At 42.1% G+C, this 25,000-nt stretch overlaps 1 protein-coding gene across 1 annotated transcript in view; it reads right to left on the bottom strand.

Moving 5' to 3' along the window:
* IREB2 (iron responsive element binding protein 2) overlaps nt 1–11,370 on the bottom strand; it is a 50,943-nt gene extending 39,573 nt beyond the window's left edge. Inside the window, exons 1-2 of the mRNA XM_018066314.1 lie at nt 11,195–11,370; nt 9,621–9,710 (exon numbers count right to left, since the gene is read on the bottom strand). Of these exons, the coding sequence (XP_017921803.1) occupies nt 9,621–9,710; nt 11,195–11,213 (109 nt within the window). The 5' untranslated portion in view covers nt 11,214–11,370. The remainder of the gene's footprint in view (nt 1–9,620; nt 9,711–11,194) is intronic.

Below are 25,000 nucleotides of genomic sequence, written 5' to 3'. Positions count from 1 at the left end.
AAGCTAACGATTTCCTCCTCCTTGAAACATTCTTTTTCTACTGACTTTCACAATACCATTCTCCATGTCTCCTAGCTCACATTTCTGCACCACTTGCAAGCAGAAGCAATGATTGGCTTTGTTCCAGACTGTTTTTAAAAAGATGTTAATATAATGACTAGCCTTGGGAGATAAAGACAGTGTCACTTACTGGAGCAAAGGGCAGGCATGCTACCGTCCGCTGAAAAAGATCTGGGTTCCCTAAGTCAGATTTCTTCTTCTTTAACACAACCTCGTGTGCAGGTTTTACCTGACCCTCTTCAACAAATGCTGGTACCAAGCACACTGCTTTGCTATGGGTAATAAGCTATCCGTTGTCTCTGATCCAACAGTTTTGTCTTCTGCCAGCATTTACGAGACTGTCAGTTTAACTTGCAGGGAGAGCAAACTGTTCGCTCCCTTACAGTTCTTAACATTTTCTGGCAGTCCTGTTTTGGTTTCCTGGCCGACCTCTACTCCTTTGTTGTTGTTAAGTCACTAAGTCATGCCCAACTCTTTGCGACCCCATGCCAAGGCTCCTCTGTCTAGTATCTCTCGGAATATGCTCAAATTCATGTCCACTGAGTCAGTGATGCTACCTAACCGGCTCATCCTCTGACGCCCCCTTCTCCTTTTGCCGTCAATCTTTCCTTTACCTGATCTTCAAATGTAGTTCTTCAGAGTTCATATCTAGGCTTACTTCTTTTCTCACTCCATACTGTCTTCTCTTAGGAGCTTCAATTGATCCTGTGGTTTCAACATACTATCTCCACAGTAATAATAAAATATTCTCCTGCAGTCCAGGTCTGTCTCCTGAGCTCCAGAACCATGCAGCTAGCTGCCTCACAAACATCTTTACTTGAATACTGCTATGTGCCCAAGCTCACTAGTACCTAAACTGAACTCAGTGATCTTCCCTCTGCCCTGTCCCATATCACTATCATCTCCTGTGTTCCACAGCTCAGTAAACAGCACCACCATCCACCCACATGCTTATGCCAAAGCATCTAGGCATCATCCCTAAATTATCTGCTTTTTCCACAATTTTGACAAATGTACTAAAGGTTCAAAAACAATGGTGGATAAAACTACTGGTGCCTTAGCAGGACTCAGAGCAATGGCACCCAACTGTACTTGTACTCACTGTACTGTTCACTTTCATACAAAATACCAGGTTCGCTTAAGAATGTCTTTGATGGAGCAGAAAAAGTATTAATTGTATTAAATCTCAATCACTGAGGTCAAGTCTCAATGTTCTGTGTGACAACAATGAAGTGTATAAAAGCATTTCTGCTCAAAACCAAAGAACAATAGTTGCTTGAGGGAAAAACACTTGTGTGACTGAATTACAAGCTAAATTAGCCAGTTTTCCCAAAGAATACTATTTTTACTTGAAACAACAACTGACAAACTCTGGTTATTCAAACATGGATATCTGGCCGACATTTTTTCAAAAATGAATGAAGTAAGCCTATCTGTTTCTTACCTAGTCCCATCAATGTCTACTCACCGTGTGCAATGAAGATCTTTGAGAAATAAAGTTTCACTGAGTTATACAGATCTTTCAAATGCAGACACATTTTATTATACAGTTGATAAAAAATGCAGACATGCACCTTTATCAGCGTCACCACAGCCCCCCTTTAACACGGGCACTGAGAGCCCCCAGGCAGCTGTGCACTCTGAAAGACTCCTGCCTGTGCCAGTACCTGGACCAAGAAACCCCGCACAGAACAGCCTTTGCCCTGCCACTGCCTGCACTCTCCCTGAAAGCTGCCTGGAGGGTCACACAACGAGCAGCTGCTGCTTCTGCAAGGCCCCACGTGTCCCAGGACCCTGGAGGACTCTTGCCCTCTCCAGTACCTGTTGTCTCCGTACACATCCACACCACCAGACGCGGTTTGCCCAGTCCCCTGCCTGAACTCGAGGATGGCCTACTGCTTGCACAGCAACTCCAGACCAGCTCCAGCCTGACCAAACCAGCAAACATCTCTGCTATCTAATGAGTTAAACCACAACTTCTCCAGTGATCTGACTCCCTTCCAATCCGTTGTTCCTTGGGTATTCTGTCAGCCTTACAGTAACATATAATACAGCATTTCTTTACATCTTACAGTTACTCTTGTATCACAGTTAATAATTATTTATATTAAATTTCCCTTTCCATTACTAAACTGTGTGCTTTCTTAAGCACAAAGATACCATCTTATCCATCTTTCACTCTCCAGGAACATGTCAGTACTCCATGTTAACTGAATGAATTAAACAGGGTTGTTGAGAGATACATGCACCAAGCAGAAAACTGGGCTGGATTAATGCTACCTCTTCTAACCAGGAATTTCTAGAATCCTATCAATCTGGAAAGCTAATCCTTTAAGGACAGGTAATCAAAAAGACACTGGGGAACCAGAACAAGCTTGTGATTTAAACTGAAAAAGTACAATAATGTGGGTTATCATACTTCTGAAATGAACTGATAACAATAGATATCCTTTTGATCAATTACTCAGTAGAAGATCTAAGAGGTGGTTCAGCCTTTAAAAAAAAGATGCTGAGGCCTGCTGTTTTACATGGGAGGGAGCTGACGAAAAGCGTCTCCAGGACTGCAGATCTTACCACTCAAGGTTAAGTGGCTGCTACCAAGATTAGGCAATGTAATGCATTTCTCAGTGCCGGGCTCAGAAACTGGCTTACAGATACGTTTTGTTTTACAGAGTTTTAACATTTTAAAGTTTAACTGCCAACACTGAAATATTAGAGATTTTTTTTACAGGAAAACCATAATTTCAGGCTCCTTAAGATAAAGAGAAAATTTTATAACTCCAATCTCACATTTTTGCTGGGACTGAGTAGCAGTTACTCCTTTATATAGGGCATCTGCTCTCCAGTTTAACACAATTACAGCCAGAGCCACTTGGCTTGTATATGGTGCCTCTACAGTCCTATAAGCACAAGCATGTGAGCATACAACCCCCAGCACAGCAGTTTTACACAAACAGGCTTTGGATTCACAGGTCTCTGTTCAAATTTTTCCTCCACCACTTATTACGTAATACTTAGCAGTGATACCTTGGCCAAGTGGATAATAACAAAACTTATCTTAGAGTGAATATAGTAAATAATAAACACTAACTAGCACTTTATTAGTGCCATTAAATTGGGAAACAGAATGGTATTAAGGGGGGGTGGACACTGGTCTGAAATCAGAAGATCCAAGTCTAAGACTAAATCTTCTCACTTAGAATATATGTGATCTTAAGCAATTTATTCAGATTTTTAGTCTAATTTTCTTTATCTGCATAAAACTATCTTCCCTGCCAACCACAAAGCAATGTGGTGAAGACAGATAATGTAAAAGGGTTTTGCTATTTCTCAAAAGTGATCATTCCAGGTTTAAATAGGAGATGGAGAAATTACCCATAGAAGATACCAGTATTAACAATAGGCTTTAGGTACACTAAATATGAAAGAGTAATATACTGAAGACTGAAGCAAGGGAAAATTACTCAAACACTCTGCTGCTCCTAAGTCGCTTCGTGTCCGACTCTGTGCGACCCCATAGACGGCAGCCCACCAGGCTCCCCCGTCCCTGGGATTCTCCAGGCAAGAAGACTGGAGTGGGTTGCCATTTCCTTCTCCAATGCGTGAAAGTGAAAAGTCAAAGTGAAGTTGCTCAGTTGTGTCCAACTCTTCGTAACCCCATGGACTGCAGCCTACCAGGCTCCTCAGTTCATGGGATTTTCCAGGCAAGAGTACTGGAGTTGGGTGCCATTGCCTTCTCCAACTCAAACACTCTAGGCCTGCCTAAAGCCTCATGGAGGGTATCTTTGGAGTCCAGACTAAGAGAGCAAGGGGACTGGTAAGAACCTGCTTGAGTAGCTTTAGAGTAAACCTAAAATCCCTGTTCAAGGTCAGGAGCCTGGAGAAATGATTAAGAAACTGTTTTAGAAGCGCCTGTAACCCCAGGTCTAAGAGGTGGTTCAACAACAGTGATTTTGCAACAGGATTAACTCACCCCCATGTCTCAATAGTCAAGGTATTGTTTCTCTCTCTCTAACCAGTACCAGGCTGGATGGGATTGATTTCCAATAAACACCTCTGACCTTTGCGGTTGTTTTAATTTTGCTATGGAGCACCTAAGAAAGCGGAAAGAGAAAACAGATTCCTGCTTCTTGAAGATTTTTTCTTGGCACTCACTGACAAAGGTAGAGAAAACCAGACAAACAGTATCTATTATTGACAAAGGTACAAGCGAACTCACTCTTCTCATCTGCTCCTGGTAAGCATGTGATCTTGCACCATCTGCTAACAGCGAAGGCGGACTTCATGGTGCCTGTCCAAACTGCCAGCCATGGGATGGAGAGTGCTCAGTGTCCCATTACCTCCCTGGCTATAGCACTGAAGCAAGAGCCAACCCCTTGGCAGGTCAATGACCAATGGCCTAGTGGAAAAAATACACTAGGACAATTAGATTCCTCTCTCAGGAATTTGCAGTCAGGACAGACTGAACCAGAAAGTTGTTAAGCACTAAGCTAGACAGAGGTGCCATTTGTGGCCGTGTATAAATGAAGCAAGCAGAGGTAGCTTGTCTGCAGTGAAGTAGAGAGAGCATAGGATTGGAGAGGGGTCAGGAACCTGAAGCACTGAGAGGAAAATTAAAGAGCTCTCTTAATTCCGGGCCCACTGCCCACTTTCTTGAGATACAGCCATCTTTCATTGCCTGGGAGCTCTGTAATGTCAGGATAAATCTTTCTTCACTTGAGCTAGTGGGTGTCTGTTCTCTGCTACCAAAAGGACCCAATCTAGAACAGAAACTATCTACAAAAGCACAGTTAAAACCAACAGACCACTGGACAAAATGTGGAATGTTGGTGAATGCATGGTTATAGATGGAATAGAATCACATTAGGTAAAGGTAATCCTTAGAAAGTTACGCCTTGTGTATAAACATTATAAGCAAACTATTTCATTGCTTACCCAACTTACTGCCCTTTCCAGAGTCCATGGAAGAGACAAGATTACGAAACAAGGACTTGTGCTTCTGTCAGTAAGATAACTGACCAGCAACAGATGTCTGATTTGCCCAGTCACGCTATAGGTTAACTGTTAGGTTAAAACAATAGGTGAAAAAGTCATCTAGAGATATAGTCGTAGCGGGCTGGTAAGCCCAGCATAACACAGAGAGGGCTGGCAGCGGCAATACTGGCTATTACACAATACCAGTAAGCAAAGTGGGCTACAGAGAGAGAAGACTGGGAGCAGACACTCACAAAGCAACAAGCATAGAGAGAACAGGCAGTCTCCACCGGACAGAAGGAGCAGCCTCGAGCTGAGAAATTTTAGTTCCCGGGAGGCCTGACTGAGCTTCCTCCCTTTGCCACTGGATGTCTGGAAACTGCTTACAGCATCCTCTTTCTTGAATGCTTTCACATCTTGTCCAGTGGTCTGTTGGTTTTAACTGTGCTTTTGTAGATAGTTTCTGTTCTAGATTGGGTGCTTTTGGTAGCAGAGAACAGACATCCACTAGCTCAAGTGAAGAAAGATTTATTCTGAGTTAAGTGAGTTTTTGTTCCTTATACTAACTGAAGGGCAAAGACTGGAAGAGACAGTACATTTACAGTAAAAGTGAAAAAGAAAGTACTTGATGGGGATGGAGGAAACAATAATGTCAACCCAATAACGCTATATAATGAGCTGGCATCAAAACTTAACTACCTCACACATAGCTTTGTTTATAAATAGAGAAAAGATGGTAACAACTTCAATATTCAAAGATCTGGTAACTAAACCATGAGGCTTTCATATAGGCAATACTGTGCAGCCCTGAGAAGCTGTAGAAAAGTGTATATAACCCTTTCTACTCAAAACTCACACTCCCTGGTTCATAAACCACACAGATTCAGAGCAAGGGATAATTGTATTCAATGACAGAGAAAGATGTTCATGATATATTAAATTAAAAAAAGGTTACAAAACAATATACACTGTATTTTTGTTAAAGTAGCACATTTATGTACATTTGTATATGCACATAAAAATGAAACTGTCTCTACACTGCTTATAATGTTTCAGTCTGTGATTTTCAATCCCAACCTAACTTCTTATAATCAATAAAAACTCTCCTAAAAAATTAAATACAGATTTTCTTTTGGAGATTGTAAGGTAGGATTTGGAAAACCAAGTCCTAGCTCCACTACAGGATTGAGCAGTACTACGGTTAAAAAGGAAGCAATTAGGAAGGAAAAAAGAAAGATGAATGAGATAATATGAGATAAAGAAGGCAGCCTGAGGCTTTGTATCAGCCTGAAAGCCCTCTTGCCCAATAACAGCCACTTGCTAAAATGTGTCTCACTAGAGCCAGGCCAGTGTCTTCACTGCCCTCCTCCTTACTCGGTTTCATTTATGTCTTCCATTATGCTTGCCAGTCATTCTAAATCCCCCAAGTGTTAGCTGGGCTCTGTAATCCCTCTGCCATTCCAAGCAACAGTGATTTCTCTCTTCCTGGGAACAGGTATATTTTCAAATTCAGAGATCTACTTAAGAAAATCACTCAAAATTTCTAAGGTTGTAGTCAGTGCACTTGAGTGCCAGGTAAACAGCTCCAGATGGTTAAAACAGCATTTTGCCACTAGTGAGATTAAGTTTAAAATGTGATCAATATGCATGACATGTCCACTACTGTAAGGATTGTTGTTTAGTCGCCAAGTTGTGTCCAACTCGTTTGCAACCCCGTTTGCTAGTCCTGGCAGGACTAGCCTGCCAGGCTTCTCTGACAATGGGATTTTCCACTCAAGCACACTGCAAAGGGTTGCCATGTCCTTCTAATGGGGATCCTCCTGACCCAGGGATCCAACCTGAATCTCCTGCACTGGCAGGCAGATTCTTTACTACTGAGCCACCCAGGGAAGCCCTTCCATAAGGATCCATTGAGTATAAACTAGAGAAGCAAAAAGATAGAATGGCAATAAAAAGCAAAAGTCAAGTAATTTGTGTTGTATTCCATCTAAGAACAGACTTAATGAAGGAAAGCACTGTTAGTGAGTCAGATAGCCTAGGCTAGTTCACTCACCACTCATTCCCAACCACTTTTCCCTTCAGAAAACGAAATCTTTCAGGCTTTAAAGCTGAGAGAGATGAGAAAATTTTGGCCAAGGAGACAAGCTCCTGGGGAGGGTTTTTCTTCCTGTTTTGCCCTTCCAGCTGCTTATAATATGTACATAATGCCTGAAGGTACAACAGCTATTTGCAACCCCCAAAATGAAAGCAAACAGAAAAAAAGGGAAAAGCCTAAGTCCCTGCTGATGTTGGTGCTATACTGTCCCAGTATGTCCACACCCAGACTTCTTGTTAGGTGAGAAAAATAAACCCTATTTGTTAGAGTAACTGTACAGGAGGATTTTGGTTCTTGCGGCTGCAGGCATTCCTGATACAGTTAGCAGGGAGCTTAGAAGAGTGTTCTAGACTATCTTTTCTCCCCAACACATAAGAGAGCCAGAACGTTTTCCCTTCATTAAGTTACTCATTACAACCATGATTCTCAGCCTGGTAGGTATCCGAACGTGGGAAGCAGAGAAGACAGTGGTCAGGAACCACGGTGATCACCAAAGTGAAAGTGGACTCAATCGTGTCCAACTCTTCGAGACGCCATGGACTGCGGCCTACCAGGCTCCTCCATCCATGGGATTTTCCAGGCAAGAGTACCAGAGTGTATTGCCATTGCCTTTTCTGGGTGATCACCAAAGCAATGTCTCTTAAGCACAGGTCTGGGAGGCCATTCAATTTGGTCCCTCCACAAAAATCCAACAAGGATTTTTCTGTTTTTCTACTCAAGTTTCTCCTTTCTTTCAAAATCAATTCTTCCAAATTTTATTCCCTATTAAACACTCATTAAGAAATTATTTCAGTAACTATACAATAAACCTCTCATAGTAACCATTCTATTAAAAAAAATAATAATAATATCTTAACCCCAGAGAAATAAAACCCAAATTTCTGTTTTAAAGGCATTTATATATACAGGCATTCTATTATTATATTTATCATGGTTATAAAAACCCTGGAATTCAATTATGTACAGATGCTCACAACAGCTTACTTTCCAGAGATAATATAGCTCTTACACTATTGATCACTCTCTCAACGCATTTTATAGTTGTTTGGATTTCCTGCATTTGGGAAATACAGGCTATCTTCAAGTAGGCACATTTCCACAAATTATCCATAGAAAGAACTTATACTCAAAACTAAAAAACATCCCCACGTATGTTCTTTTACTTCACTAAGCTATAAAATGTGGGTTAAGAGATTTCCAGGCCAGAATCACTAGATATTTGAGGTAAGTGAAAGTCACTCAGCCATGTCCGACTCTTTTTGAGTCGGACATGGACTATAGTCCATGGAATTCTCCAGGCCAGAATACTGGAGTGGGTAGCGTTTCCCTTCTCCAGGGAATCTTCCCAACCCAGGGATCAAACCCAGGTCTCCCACATTGCAGGTGAATTCTTTACCAGCTGAACCACAAGGGAAGACCAGATATTTGAGGTAAGTACAGTGGAAAAAAACAAAGATCTTTCTTGTATACAATCAACTTAGCTGTTCTCTTTTCAAAATTAATACAAACTCATCAGTGAAGAGATAAAATAAATGTGAATAAACAATACATGGCACTAAGAAAAGATCAACCTCTCAAATCACAGCAACTAAACATGCAAAGTAAAAGATTTTGGTGAAATGTTTATTTTTAAATGGCAACCTAGTTCTCAGACAGGCATCTTCTCCAAAATACACTCTTAATCTTCCCACAATACACAAGAAAATACTGCCAGTCTAGAGCACTTACCCCATTAAAACCTACAGAAAAATCAAAAGCGATCTTCTTAACCAACACAAGAAGGGAAAAAACAAACGCAAAAAATCCCAAGGTAAAGAAAACTTTCCAAAACTACAACAGATCTGGCATTTAATTTCTCTTTCCACTGAAAAGTCAGAAAAGAATAATCTAAATTACTCTTTCAAACAGGTCTTCCCTTTAGTGGCCTGGTTGAGAAAGCTACTCAGTTGTTAATAAAGACAAGGCTTCATCCAATACTATGGGGTTCCGACAAATTCACTCTTCCGAGGCTTCAGTGAAAGGTTTGATCCTGATCAGGAGCCTGCAAAGGTGTGCCAAGAGGGCTGGTGCACAAGCCTGGGCAAACCATGCCCTGGTTAACAACTCAAATCAGTGGGCCCTACTGATGATTCCTAATAAAAGGACAGTAGATAAAGAACTGTTGGAACTGTTCACTTGAAAAATTAAAATATACATTTAATAGCTCTAGAATATCATCAGTCAGGTTTTTATTGTTTTTAAAAAATGTATTAGTAGTTTCTTTAGGGAAAAAAAAACATCATTACGAAACTAACTTAAGATTTGAAAATAAGAAGCTACGGTTTGGGCTTACATCCTCCTCTCATGAAAGTTGTCCCAATGTTAGAGATGCGTGTAGGTGTGCCTACTATGACATGGTGGGAATAAACTTAAAATTTCTTCAACTCAGCTTGACAAATGCATTTTTATTATTAGAAACTAAATAAACCCGAGAAAATGTAAGCAGCATTACCATACTTGGTGCCTCCAAGTCTAGGAACATTGAAGAACTTCTTATGTGAACTGTCATTTAATGTTTCAATAAGGTACTCAAAGGCATATCCTGGGAAGAAAAAAAAAAGAAAAAACCTTTCATTATGCACTGCTACAAAGTGCCTTATTCAAAGTGAAAACACCTAGAAACCAGATTTGTCCAACAGAATTTTCTCCAATGGCACAAATGTTCTGTATCTGAGCTGTTCAATAAGATAGTCATTAGATACCTGGGGCCACTGACCACTTAAAATGTGGTTAGTGACGGAGGAATCCTTTCATATTTTATTTAATTAATTTAAATAGTCACACGTGCGTAGTGTCCACTTTACTGGACAGTACAACTCTAAACCATGACTGTCAAATAAAAACTGGTAAAAGAATTAACTCCTGAAATGCGATAATAAAGAATACCTGGAAAGGGACAATAAGAATGATTTAAATGATGTATTGACACGTTTGTGAAGACATGTCCTGAAAATTGCATAAATACAAACAGGGCAATTTGAGAACACCACAAATATGTTAGAACTGATTTTTAAAAAACAATCAAAACATAGACGTTTACACAGCATTCAACAACATGAACAAAATCAAAACCAAACCAAACAACTTATCATCAGATAAGGCTTTAATAGGCCTTAAGCCTAAAGGTAAAAGTGAACAACAAAATATCTGGGTAAAATAGCAGATTTTCCCTAAAAGACCCGTCTTTCTGGTTATGCACGAATTGAAGCTTAACTACGAGGACCCACGGGTCTCGTCTCAATGTGCCCCTGCTTCTAAGGTTCTTGGGGGAGGTGGCAGAGAGGCACCCTTGAGGCTACAGAACCTTGAGATCTTTTGTGCAGACTCACTGCGGTGGGTGGGCAGGACCCCCAACACTGTTAGGACCTTGGTCTGAAATGAGATGCGATACGCACAGCCCACTTTCTGAGAGTACATAACGTTTTCCTTTTTCTGCTGAAGGGGAAGCGAGGAAGGTGGATGGTGGGGGAGGAGACCCAGCTCTGCAATAAATGGTCACAGAACCGGCTGACCAGTGCTCGGCCTTGACCACCCCCAACCCTGCTACTAGAGGCAGAGAGAGAGGGAGGGGCTCGAGTCTGGACAGCGGAATAAACAACTAACTGCGTGAGACCCAAGCGCTGAGACACTGGCCCCCATCCTCTTCTCTTACAAATGGGGGCGGCGGGGGGGGGGGCGGGGAGAAGAAGATGGTGGGCCTTTCCTCGACCCTAGTGCCACTAAGGAATATCGGGAAGCTCTGGCAGCCAACAGCGGCGCCAACAAGCTGAGGCCGCCAAGGGTCAAAGCCAGCGGCGGAGCAAACGTCCCCGGCGGGGTCACGCTGAGGGGCGAGGGCTGAGAGGCCGGGCTCTCGCGGCCTAGGCGCAGAGAGTGCGGCCCAGCAGGCAGGCCCCTGGGGAGCAGGACCTAAGCCCGGAGGGCCCCCGCGCCGGCCAAGCGACTCCAGGCGACAGAAGCAAAGAACTCGGAGCCCGGGTAGCGCGCGTCTCCACTGCCAGATCCAGTTGGCGGACCGAAACTAACCTGCACTTGGGGCGTCCATCGCCGGAGACCATATTATCCCTGCGGGGAGGGGGCCCGCGGGGGAAGGAGGGGGAGGCCGGGCGGGGAAGAGGGGGAGGAAGGCAGGCGGACCGGCAAGGGAGGAAGGAAAAGAGCAGTCTCGCGCAAACACCGCGAGAGCCGCAGAGCCGGCCCCAGCTCTCAGCTCGCGGGATTTGCCTCCCAACTCTCGCGAGATCCTCGAACGTGGAAACAAAGAAAGAGAGGGGGCGGAGCAAGGTGGAAGGCTATTCTTTGCGCAGTAGCTTCTGTTCGCGCCGTTTGGGGCAAAAGGCTGGGGAGGCGGTGGCTTAGGCGTCACTGGCTCTGCCCTCTTAAAGATCTGTTACATAGTTGTAGCCTCAAGTGTCCAGTTGTTGTGAGGTCCAGCTGTGTATGGGCTCCTACAGGGTATCCGGTGTGGAGGAGGAGGAAGGTCGGAATTGGAACTCTTAGGAAAATCAACAAGGAGAACCGCTTTCTCCTGAAGATAAAGCTTTAGGTTAAACCTGTCACATGTGTGGCTTGTAGGTCTCTGGAGAGGGTGGTAGGACTGATAGGCACGTAAGAAGCGCTCAACTAATTGTTGAGTGAGTTTTCCTTACTTTCTTGTAGCTTCAATCTCTCCCATTCTACTGACTTAATCCTAGCGGCACTTACATGCTTAAGTCTCCATTCCTCCTCTGCCTCAGCTCCTCAAGTCCCTACGTTCTTGTCTTGTCTTATCTCCCGTTGGCAGCCAACTTTACAGAAAGAGCTGTTTGTGCTTGCCGTTCTCCTCCCACTCCTTATCCCTCTCCAATCTGCCTTTCACCCCCTAGAAACACCTCTGGTCAAAGTCAGCCACAACTCCGTTTGCTAATCTCACCTTTCTCAATCTTTACTTAACCTCTCCCCTTGTTGAGAAATATTCTTCCGTCAGCTTTTGTGATCTCAGACGCCTATTCTTACTATTATTTTTTTCTTCCTATCCTTTAAGGGTGTTCCAGCTCAGTCTCCTCTGCAGGCCCCTCCTTCTCTTCCCTAGCATATCCCATCTTCTCCTTTGACTTCAGTGATTGTATACTGTTGCTTCCCTATCTACCTGCTACTTAAACACAGCGCCTGAGCCCAGAGGTGTATATTTTAGTACCTACTAAATGCCTCCACCTGCCACAGGCACCCAGACTCAAAATCTCCAAAATGGAACTCATCATTTCCTCCTTAAACTCCACTGCTTTTGTATTGCCTGTATCAGTGAATGGCACATCAACCACTATGGTTACCTATGCCAGATACACATCATTCTTGATACTGTACCCTCTACGTTTAATCACTGATGCAACAAGCACTGTGGGAGTAGACCCCTTTATGCTTCCTCTATTTATGTGGGGGCTTCCCAGGTGGAACTAGTAAAGAAACTGCCTGCCAATGCAGGAGATAGAAGAGATGTGATTCCATTCCTGGGTTTGGAAGAGCCCCTGGAAGAGGGCCTGGCAACCCACTCCAGTATTCTTGCCTGGAGAACCCCAGGGACAGAGGAGCCTGGAAGGCTACAGTCCATAGGTCGCAAATGATTGAAGCTACTTAGCACAAACGCACAGCTTAAAAGCTGACTCTGGGCTTTCTGTACCCAGCCATTTTAGATTAACATGTTATGGGCTTCCCTGGAGGAGGAAATGGCAACCCACTCCAGTATTCTTGCCTGGAGAATTCCATGGACAGAGGAGCATGGTGGGCTACAGTCCATTGAGTTGCAAAGAGTCGGACAGGACTGAAGCGACTTGGCACATATTTATGTACCTTTCTAACCATTTCTGCTGCCATCACCCAAGCCTAGATTTGAACATTTCCTGTATAGGTGACTATGACAGTTATCCTCTCAAAAAGAGCCTAGGACATCAGTACTACCATAATCATCATTTTCATGATGATGAAACCGAAAACTTAGAAATGTTTAGTGGTTAGTTACCAAGTGACTGAGTTGGGATTTGACCTTGTATCTCATACCTATCGTTAATACCCTTTTTGGAAAACTTCCTTTAGGCAGAATCACTGCTCTGTGACTCTGTAGTATCTCACTTGCTGTTCCCTCTTTATGAAACGCCCTACTATGCCCTATCCTGCTAACCCCATACTCATTCTTCAGGTCTTGGTACAAATATTTCCTACAGGAAATAGTCACAGCCCTGCAACCCCCAGTTTGGGTTGGGAATGTGATGAAATGCTACCCTATCTTCCCATAGTTCAGTTAGATCTCTTTATTACACTTCGTTGTAATCGTCCATTTACTGTATTCTCATATCTTGGTTAGATATATACTTTAAGTTGCATGCAAGAGAATACCCAACTAACAGTGGCTTGAACAATACAGACCTACAACTGTCCACGGGTGGCAGTCCGAGGATTAGTGCAACAGATCAGTGACACCATCAAAAACGCAGGCTCTTTCCTTGTTTTGGTCCCATGCTCCTCAGCAATTTGTTTTGTTTACCAGCATTTTAATTTTTATTTCTCAGACTTGTTGCCATCTGGTTGCAAGATGAGTGCCTCATACGAAAGCATCATGTTGTCCTAGAACTTCCAAAAGAGTGAGGGACAGTTGTGCAGAGTCCCTCTCTTTTTTAAGCAAAGAAAGTATTTTCCTAAGGATTCTCCACAGACCTCTCATTGAACAGAAATTAGACCAGTAGTTCTCCTCTCTGTCCCAACACCCCCTTTTCAAGACAGATAATTTGTAATTCTCCTTTACTATCCTTGCATGAAATTCATAGATAATACCATCTACAAAAACAAAAAATAATCTCCATAATAATCTATGTATGCCCTAATGGCAATATAGAGGAAAAATAAAATGAATTTACTAGAAAATAATATGTATTACAATATGCAGGCACACAGGCGTATCTGTGCTATACGAAAAGATGTAGCCAGATGCTCTCACCTATTTATAGTGGTTTCACAGAACGTAATATTTAACCAAATGTAGTCAATGTTTTTTCTTTTATTTTGACATTTCAAAATATATCATGCAAAAATATATATCATGAATGCATATGTATAATAAATGCATTTATATAATTATATATGCATATATATTGCAAATGACTATGTTAAGTGGAGGCTAATGGAGTGTATTGGTGACTCAAATATTAATGGAAGCATTGTCACTGCTGATTTTCTGGAATGATGAACAATTCTTGGCAAAGTTCCAAATAAAACAATAATCTCTCCTCTTTTAATAGGATATTTGCATTCCTAGAAAATTCACAGTATATTAAAACCATACAGAAATTACTTTTGCAGTTATTTGTAAATGGGATTAAGGTCTAGGTTCAGATAAGTATAAACATACATGTTACTGTTTTTATGTTTGTGTGTGTGTGTTATTTACATGTTGTTACTGTTTTTATGTTTTTAAAAACATAAAAGAAAGCTCTTTAAAGAAAGCTGAGCACTGAAGAATTGACGCTTTTGAACTGTGGTGTTGGAGAAGACTCTTGAGAGTCCTTTGGACTGGAAGGAAATCCAACCAGTCAATTCTAAAGGAAATCAGTCCTGAATATTCATTGGAAGGACTGATGCTGAAGCTGAAACTCCAATACTTTGGCCACCTGATGCAAAGAACTGACTCATTGGAAAAGACCCTGATGCTGGGAAAGATTGAAGGTGGGAGGAGAAGGGGAAAACAGAGGATGAGATGGTTGGATGACATCACTGACTCAGTGGATATGAATTTGAGCAAGCTCTGGGAGTTGGTGATGGACAGGGAAGCCTGACCAGCTGCAGTCCATGGGGTCACAGTCGGACAACTGTGTGTCATTTCCCTGAATATCTGGCAGCATGTTCAGTGGGGGAGGCTGTCTGATTCTTCGTTGTGAAATTATTTTCTATGCAATATGAGAATCTCATCCATTAGTTGCTAAAAGTGCTTCCCTCCTATGGTGACAATCAAAACACCTTCCCATTTTCTGTTGTGCATTTTTTAACAGCTTTACTGAGATTTAATTCACCCATTGAAAAACCTTTTTATTTTGTGACAATTGTAGGTTTACATGCAGTTATAACAAGTAAAGGAACTAAAGAGCCTCTTGATAAAAGTGAAAGAGGAGAGTGAAAAAGTTGACTTAAAACTCAACATTCAAAAAGAGATCATGGCATCCAGTCCCATCCCTTCATGGTAGATAGAAGGGGAAAAAGTAGAAGCAGTGACAGATTTTCTTGGGCTTCAGTATCACTGCCGATGGTGAGGGCAGCCATAAGATTAGAAAGATGATTGCTTCTTGGAAGGAAAACTATTACAATCCTAGACAGCATATTAAAAAGCAGAGTCATCACTTTGCCGACAAAGGTCTGCATAATCAAACCTACAGTTTTTACAGTAATCATGTATGGATGTGAGAGTTGAACCATAAAAAAATCTGAGCCCTGAAGAATTAATGCCTTCAAATTGTGTTGGTGGAGAAGACTCTTGAGAGTCCCTTGGACTGCAAAGAGATCCAACCAGTCCATCCTAAAGGAAATCAGTCCTGAATATTCATTGAAAGGACTGATGCTGAAGCTGAAGCTCAGATACTTTGACCACCTGTTGGGAAAAGCCAACTCATTGGAAAAACCTTTGATGCTGGGAAAGATCGAAGGCAAAAGGGGAAGGGGGAGATAGAAGATGAAATAGTTAGGTAGCATTGCTGACTCAGTGGACATAAACTTGAGCAAACTCCAGGAAATAGTGGAGGACAGAGAAGCCTGGTGTGCTGCAATCCATGGGGTGGCAAAGAGTCGGACACAGCTTAGTGACAGAACAACAACAAATAGCCAAAACAATCTTGAGAAAGAAGAATGAAACTGGAGGAATCAACCTGCCTGACTTCAGGCTGTACTACAAAGCCACAGTCATCAGGGCAGTATGGTACTGGCACAAAGACAGAAATATAGATCAATGGAACAAAATAGAAAGCCCAGAGATAAATCCACACACCTATGGACACCTTATCTTCGACAAAGGAGGCAAGAATATACAATGGAGAAAAGACAGTCTCTTTAACAAGTGGTGCTGGGAAAACTGGTCAACCACTTGTAAAAGAATGAAACTAGAACACTTTCTAACACCATACACAAAAATAAACTCAAAATGGATTAAAGATCTAAACATAAGACCAGAAACTATAAAACTCCTAGAGGAGAACATAGGCAAAACACTCTCCGACATAAATCACAGCAAGATCCTCTATGACCCACCTCCCAGAATACTGGAAATAAAAGCAAAAATAAACAAATGGGATCTAATTAAAATTAAAAGCTTCTACACAACAAAGGAAACTATAACCAAGGTGAAAAGACAGCCTTCAGAATGGGAGAAAATAATAGCAAATGAAACAACTGACAAACAACTAATCTCAAAAATATACAAGCAACTCCTATAGCTCAATTCCAGAAAAATAAATGACCCAATCAAAAAATGGGCCAAAGAACTAAATAGACATTTCTCCAAAGAAGACATACAGATGGCTAACAAACACATGAAAAGATGCTCAACGTCACTCATTATCAGAGAAATGCAAATCAAGACCACAATGAGGTACCACTTCATACCAGTCAGAATGGCTGCGATCCAAAAGTCTAAAAGCAATAAATGCTGGAGAGGGTGCAGAGAAAAAGGAACCCTCTTACACTGTTGGTGGGAATGCAAACTAGTACAGCCACTATGGAGAACAGTGTGGAGATTCCTTAAAAAGCTGGAAATAGAACTGCCCTATGACCCAGCAATCCCACTGCTGGACATACACACTGAGGAAACCAGAATTGAAAGAGACACGGTGTACCCTGATGTTCATTGCAGCACTGTTTATAATAGCCAGGACATGGAAGCACCCTAGATGGCCATCAGCAGATGAATGGATAAGAAAGCTGTGGTACATATACACAATGGAGCATTACTCAGCCATTAAAAAGAATACATTTGAATCAGTTCTAATGAGGCGGATGAAACTGGAGCCGATTATACAGAGTGAAGTAAGCCAGAAAGAAAAACACCAGTACAGTATACTAACACATATATATGGAATTTAGAAAGATGGTAATGATAACCCGTATGTGAGACAGCAAAAGAGACACAGATGTATAGAACAGACTTTTGGAATCTGTGGGAGAGGGAGAGGGTGAGATGATTTGGGAGAATGGCATTGAAACATGTATAATATCATGTAAGAAACGAATCGCCAGTCTAGGTTTGATGCAGGATACAGGATGCTTGGGGCTGGTGCACTGGGATGACCCAGAGAGATGGGATGGGGAGGGAGGTGGGAGGGGGGGTTCAGGATTGGGAACTCATGTACACCCATGGCGGATCCATGTTGACGTATGGCAAAACCAATACAGTATTGTAAGTTAAAATAAAGTAAAATTAAAAAAAAAAGAAGTAATGGAGATTTCATACAACTCTTTGCCCAGTCTTCGCCAGTGCTTACACAGATTTCAGAAGTTTTACAAGTGCTCTTTTGTTGGGAACATATATATATTTAATTTCATGTGATTATATTCCATGTGTAGAGCTGTGTGACCACCACCATAGTGAAGATACAGAATATTTCCAAGGATCCCTCCTGTTGCCGTTTTATAACCATATCCACATTTCTTATAGGCTGTACTTCATCATCCCCTAACCCTGATCCTGGAATGTGATGTCAAGTGGGCCTTAAGAAGCATCACTATGAACAAAGCTAGTGGAGGTGATGGAATTCCAGCTGAGCTATATCAGATTCTGAAAGATGATGCTGTGAAAGTGCTGCACTCAATATGCCAGCACATTTGGAAAACTCAGCAGTGGCCATAGGATTGGAAAAGGTCAGTTATCACTCCAATCCCAAAGAAAGGCAATGCCAAAGAATGCTCAAACTACTGCACAATTGCACTCATCTCACACACTAGCAAAGTAATGCTCAAAATTCTCCAAGCCAGGCTTCAACAGTGTGTGAACTGAGAACTTCCAGATGTTCAAGCTGGATTTAGAAAAGACAGAGGAACCAGAGATCAAATTGCCAACATTTGTTGGATCATCAAAAAAGCAAGAGAATGCCAGAAAAACATATACTTCTGCTTTATTGATTATGCCAAAGCCTTTGTCTGTGTGGATCACAACAAACTGGAAAATTCTTTAAGATATGGGAATACCAGACCACCTTACTTGCCTCCTGAGAAATCTGTATGCAGGTCAAGAAGCAAGAGTTAGAACCGGATATGGAACAACAGACTGGTTCCAAATCTTGAAAGGAGTACATCAAGGCTGTATATTGTCACCCTGTTTATTTAACTTACATGTAGAGTACATCATGCGAAATGCCAGGCTGGATGAGGCACAAGCTGGAATCAAGATTGCAGGGAGAAATATCAATAACCTCAGATATGCAGATGACACTACATTTATGGCAGAAAGCGAAGAGGAACTAAAGAGCCTCTTGATGAAAATGAAAGAGGAGAGTGAAAAAGCTGACTTAAAACTCACCATTCCAAAAACTAAGATCATGGCATCTGGTCCCATCACTTCATGGCAAATAGATGGGGAAACAGTGGAAACAGTGACAGACTTTATTTTCTTGGGCTCCAAAATCACTGCAGATGGTAACTGCAGCCATCAAATTAAAAGATGCTTGCTCCTTGGAAGAAAAGCTATGATCAACCTAGACAGCATATTAAAAAGTAGAGACATTACTTTGCCAACAAAGGTCCATCTACTCAAAACTATGGTTTTCCCAGTAGTCATGTATGGATGTGAGAGCTGGACCATGAAGAAAGCTGATCACCAAAGAATTGATGCTTTTGAACTGTGGCATTGAAGAAGACACTTGAGAATCCCTTGGACTGCAAGGAGATCCAACCAGTTAATCCTAAAAAAAATCAGTCCTGAATATTCATAGGAAGGACTGATGCTGAAGCTGAAACTCCAATACTTTGGCCACCTGATGCAAAGGACTGACTCACTGGAAAATGCCTTGATGTTGGGAAAGATTGAAGGCAGAAGGAGAAGGAGATGACAAAGGATGAAATGGTTGGATGGCATCACCGACTCGATGGACATGAGTTTGAGCAATTTCCGGGAGTTGGTGATGGACAGGGAAGCCTGGCATGCTGCAGTCCATGGGGTCACAAAGAGTCAGACATGACTGAGCAACTGAACTGAACTGATACAGATGAAATCACACCGTTCATAACCTTTGGAGATTGGCTTTTTTTTCACACAACATCATTCCCTGGGGATCCATCCAGGTTTTTGTATCACTAGGTGGCTCCTTTTCTATTGCTGAGTGTATTCCATGGTATGGTTGTGCCATAGCTTGTCCAACCATCACTGAAAAGCATTTTGGTTGACTCACTTGATTTGGGGGCTATTTTGAATAAACCTGCTATGAAAATTCATGTACAGGTTTCTGTGCAAACATAAATATGCACATTTCTGTAATAAATGCCCAAGAGTGCAGTTGTTGGCTTGTATGGCAGTTCCATATTTAGTGCTTAAAGAAACTACCAAACTGTTCTAAAGTGACTGTACTATTTTACATGCCCTCCAGCAGCAGCTGAGTGGTCTGCTGATCCAGTTTTCCTACTTTCTTACCAACATTTGGCAATGCCATTATTTTTTATTTTAGCTATTCTGAAAAGGATGAAGTGATATTTCATGTGGTTATAATTTCCAGTTCCCTAGTGACTAAGGAGATTGAACATCTTTTCGTGTGCTTATTGCCATCTCTATATCCTCTTTGGTGAAATGTATGTTCGTGTCTTTTGCCAATTTTCTAATTGGAGTGATTTTTCTTTCTTTTTTTATTAATACTTTTGAGCGTTCCTTATACATGCTAGATACTAGTCCTTTGTCAGATATGTGGTTTGCAAATATTTTCTCAGCCTTTAGCACATATGGCTTCCCCTCCCCACATACATTGCTTTTTGCACAAAATTGGAGTCTTATTAGCAAGGAAAAAGAGGAAATTTCTATAATGTTGGCAATCCCTAGCGTCTGCCACATATCACTGCTCTGAAACTTCATGTAGGCAGGTGCCATATTTGTGTTAGTCCTTGCCCAGTCTCCAGCATCTAAACAGTACCTGGCACCAAGTAGGTACTAAATAAATGTTTTTGAAAAGTATGAAGTGACATTCAAAGTTGTACAATTGGCAGAACCAGATTAAAAAGAGAGACTAGTAATTTGGTTCTCTTTTAAACATTAAAAAAAGATGTAATTAGTTTCTATTTAGAAAAGAGACCAGGGAAGTACAGAGAAGGAGGACCTTCCCGAAGAATCCAAAAATAGTGGTAACTATCTATGATCCTTCATTTTGTCCTTAAGAACTTCATCTCTTGACTACAAGTGAGTTGTCCAAGAGTTTTTTCGCAACCACATTTGTAGTCTCCGAAGAGAAGTTTTCACAATACGTTGTATCCAAGTTACATTTCTAAGTAGATTTTAAACACTCCAGTGATATTTCAGCACCTTTTTAGATCACTGTCTTGGGTAATGTCCAGGCTGGTTCACCTCTTCTTTTTTAATTAAACTTTTTATTTGGGAAAAATTCAAAGATACAGAAAAGTTGTAAGAAAATTATAATATATTTTCTTATATATATTTCACCTTGATTTATTTAATGCTAACACTTTGCTACATTTGTTTTCTCTCTCTGTTTACTTCTGACTTAATAAGATCCTCATTATTTTGGGGGAGGTTGTTTCATTGAGATACAATTGACATACAACACTGTGTAAGTTTAAAGTGTACAATGTGATGATTTAATTATATCTATCTATCTATATGGAGAAGGCCATGGCACCCCACTCCAGTACTCTTGCTGGAGAATCCCATGGACGGAGGAGCCTGGTAGACTGCAGTCCATGGGGCCGCGAAGAGTTGGACACGACTGAGCAACTTCACTTTCACGCATTGGAGCAGGAAATGGCAGCCCACTTATATGGAACTTCCCTGGTGGCATGGTGGATAAGAATCTGCCTGTCAATGCAGGGCACATAGGTTTGATCCCTGGTCTGGGAAGATTCCACATGCCTCGGAGCAACGAGGCCCATGGCCCACAACTACTGAAGCCCATGCACCTACAGGCTGTGCTCCACAATGAGAGGAGCCACCTCAGTGAGAAGGCTGTGCATCACAATGAGGACCCAGCACAACCACAAATAAAATATATAAAACCATGAAAAATGATATGGACATTGTAAAACTATTACTATGATGAAGTTGTTTAACACATCCATTACCTCACATAGTTACTTTTTTTTTTCCTGTGGTGAGAGCCATTAAGATTTACTCTCTTCAGTTCAGTTCAGTCGCTCAGTCGAGTCCGACTCTTTGCGACCCCATGAATCGCAGCACGCCATGCCTCCCTGTCCATCACCAACTCCTGGAGTTCACTCAGACTCACGTCCATCGAGTCCGTGATGCCATCCAGCCATCTCATCCTCTGTCGTCCCCTTCTCCTCCTGCCCCCAATCCCTCCCAGCATTGGAGTCTTTTCCAATGAGTCAACTCTTTGCATGAGGTGGCCAAAGTACTGGAGTTTCAGCTTTAGCATCATTCCTTCCAAAGAAATCCCAGGGCTGATCTCCTTCAGAATGGACTGGTTGGATCTCCTTGCAGTCCAAGGGACTCTCAAGAGTCTTCTCCAACACCACAGTTCAAAAGCATCAGTTCTTCAGGGCTCAGCTTTCTTCACAGTCCAACTCTCACATCCATACATGACCATTGGAAAAACCATAGCCTTGACTAGACAGATCTTAGTCGGCAAAGTAATGTCTCTGCTTTTGAATATACTATCTAGGTTGGTCACAACTTTTCTTCCAAGGAGTAAGCGTCTTTTAATTTCATGGATGCAGTCACCATCTGCAGTGATTTTGGAGCCCCCCAAAAATAAAGTCTGACACTGTTTCCACTGTTTCCCCATCTATTTGCCATGAAGAGATGGGACCGGATGCATGATCTTCGTTTTCTGAATGTGGAGCTTTAAGCCAACTTTTTCACTCTCCTCTTTCACTTTCATCAAGAGGCTTTTGAGTTCCTCTTCACTTTCTGCCATAAGGGTGGTGTCATCTGCATATCTGAGGTTATTGATAGTTCTCCCAGAAATCTTGATTCCAGCTTGTGCTTCTTCCAGCTCAGCGTTTCTCATGATGTACTCTGCATAGAAGTTCAATAAGCAGGGTGACAATATACAGCCTTGACGTACTCCTTTCCCTATTTGGAACCAGTCTGTTGTTCCATGTCCAGTTCTAACTGTTGCTTCCTGACCTGCATACAGATTTCTCAAGAGGCAGGTCAGGTGCTCTGGTATTCCCATCTCTTGAAGAATTTTCCACAGTTTACTGTGATCCACACAGTGACTCTCAAATATCAATATAGTACTGTTAAGTATAATTACCAATCCTCATTATTTTTAATTCTAGTTTTCTTTCTGAACAATTTAAGAGTAAATTACAGGGATTAAACCCCTTCAACCCTAAATACAATATATATCTCTCAAGAACAAGGAAAATCTCTTATACAGCCAGAATACAGTGATCAAATTCAGGAAACTTAAAATTGCTACAGTGCTATCATCTAATTTATAACCCATATTCAACTTTTACCTATTATCCCAATATTGCTTTTTTAAGAAACTTTCCCCACAATCCAGAATCTGATTCAGGATTGAGTGCTGCGTTAGATGCGACATCTCTTTAATCTCCTATGATCTGAAACACTTCCTCTGCCTTTCGTTTTCTTGTATGACATTGACAGTTTTGAAGAATACTGGCCTGTTGTTACGCAGCATGCCCTTTAATTCGGGCTTGCCTGCTTGTTTCTTTATGATTAAATTTAGAGTATGTGCTTTTGGCTGGATATGAATTCGAGCAAACTCTGGGAGGCAGTGAAAGACAGAGGATCCTGGCATACTGCAGTCCATGGGGTCGCAAAGAGTCAGACACAGTTTAGCAGCTGAACACCCCGTGCTCTGGGCAGGGGCACTGTATAGGCCCCTGTTGTGTCCTTTTCAGTACATCATATCAGGAGACACCTGATTTTATTTAGTTCTCTTTTTGGTAGCTGAGGCAACTGTAAAATCAGGGCAGGGTTTCAAGCCCAAGTCTGCGGGACTCTAGCGATTGTGTTTTTACCCTTCCACAGTTTTGTGGTTAAACATGTTCTCAGTTACTGTGAATTGCGGCTGGGGGGTGGGGGAGGGGGAACTGGGGGGGCGGGGTGTGGCGGCATGCAGGCTCCCACGTCTTTCTAAATCTTCTCAGTAAGGCCTCCCAATAGCTAAGTCCTGAGTGTCCTTCTAATCCACACTTTAATTCTAAACAGGAACACCTATTTCATTATTAATGGCTCTGAAATAAAGACCACATCTTAGAAAACCAGCATCATGATGAAGATGAACACTTGCCATTCGGCAGGTCCCCTTGGAAGCCACGGCTGAGCCTGATGACAGGTAAAGTAAGAGCAGTTGGCTGCCCGCCCTTGGCATAAGAAATCAAAGGGAGCCATTGTACACCCAAAGCAGGTAAGCACGTGTCCTACCCATCTAGTCAAATGGAACACAGTTGTGAGTTTCTTTCCTTCAGCTGACAACAGTAGACCACACAGTAGAAGTTTTTAGAAAACTCACCCATACTCTTCCCTCTTGCCAGCAGCTGATTAAGAATGTCAATGCAGGCTTGCAAGGGCAGAACCCTATCCTTGGAACTGAGATAAGACATAAAATAAATAGAAAAGACCCTTATTCCTCAGATCCATATTTCCTTTTCCAAGGGAAAAAGCAGAATTGCCATCAGTAGAAGGACATAGGACTTTCAGAAGCAGTGTTATGAGTTGAATTGTGCCCCGCCCCCATATTCATATATTAAGTCCAACCCCCAGTACCTCAGAGTGTGACCTGATTTGGAAATAGGGTCACTGAGGAAGAGATTAGTTAAGATGATGTTGGGCATGGTAACCCACTCCAATATTCTTGCCTGGAGAATCCCCATAGACAGAGGAGCCTGGCTGGCTACAGTCCATGGGGTCGCAAAGAGTCAGACACAACTCAGTAGCTTACAAGCACGCATGCATGCACAGACACATTCTGGGGTGGATCTTATGATTGTGCCCTTATGACTATGTCTCCTGTGGGGACCCCAGTGACTGATGTCCTTATGAGAAAACAGGGACGTTGATAAACAAAGGGGAGGAAGCCATGTGAAGAGAGGGACGCACACAGGGAGAACGCCATGTGAACAGGAAGGCAGAGATCAGGATGATGTGCCTACAAGCTAAGGAGAAAGGCTGGGAACAGATTTCTGCTTCATAGCCCTCTGAAGGAACCCACCCTCTCAACACCCTCTTTTCAGGTTTCCAGCCTCCAGAACTGTGAGACAATACATTTCTGTTGTGGAAGCCATCCAGTTTGTTGTATTTTGTTATGGTAGCTGCTGGACACTGACACAAATACCTTCTTGGAATATCCAAGGTGCAGTGGAACCAGCATAGTAGAATACTCAGGAGACTAGGATTTCAATCCCAGCTCAGCCCCAAACCCATTGTGTTGTCATATCCAAATGACTGAATCTATCAGGCCTCAGCTGTAAAACTAATTGGCTGAAGCAAGTGCTCTTCCAGGTTAAAGAATTATTTTACATAATCAGTGATTGTATATTTCCTCTTAGGACAGATACACTTTCCTTTGTTACTCTCACGAAAGGAATCAGGGTGTTCTGTCACATTAGACTTCCTAAAGGTCTCTGCTTTCAAACTGTGGTGCAAGAGAAGACTCAGAGTCCCTTGGACAGCAAGGA

Source organism: Capra hircus, chromosome 21 (assembly GCF_001704415.2).
Source record: "Capra hircus breed San Clemente chromosome 21, ASM170441v1, whole genome shotgun sequence".
NCBI lineage: Eukaryota > Metazoa > Chordata > Mammalia > Artiodactyla > Bovidae > Capra > Capra hircus.
Note: the sequence above shows the minus strand (reverse complement) of the source record. Positions and strands in the feature narration are given on the sequence as shown.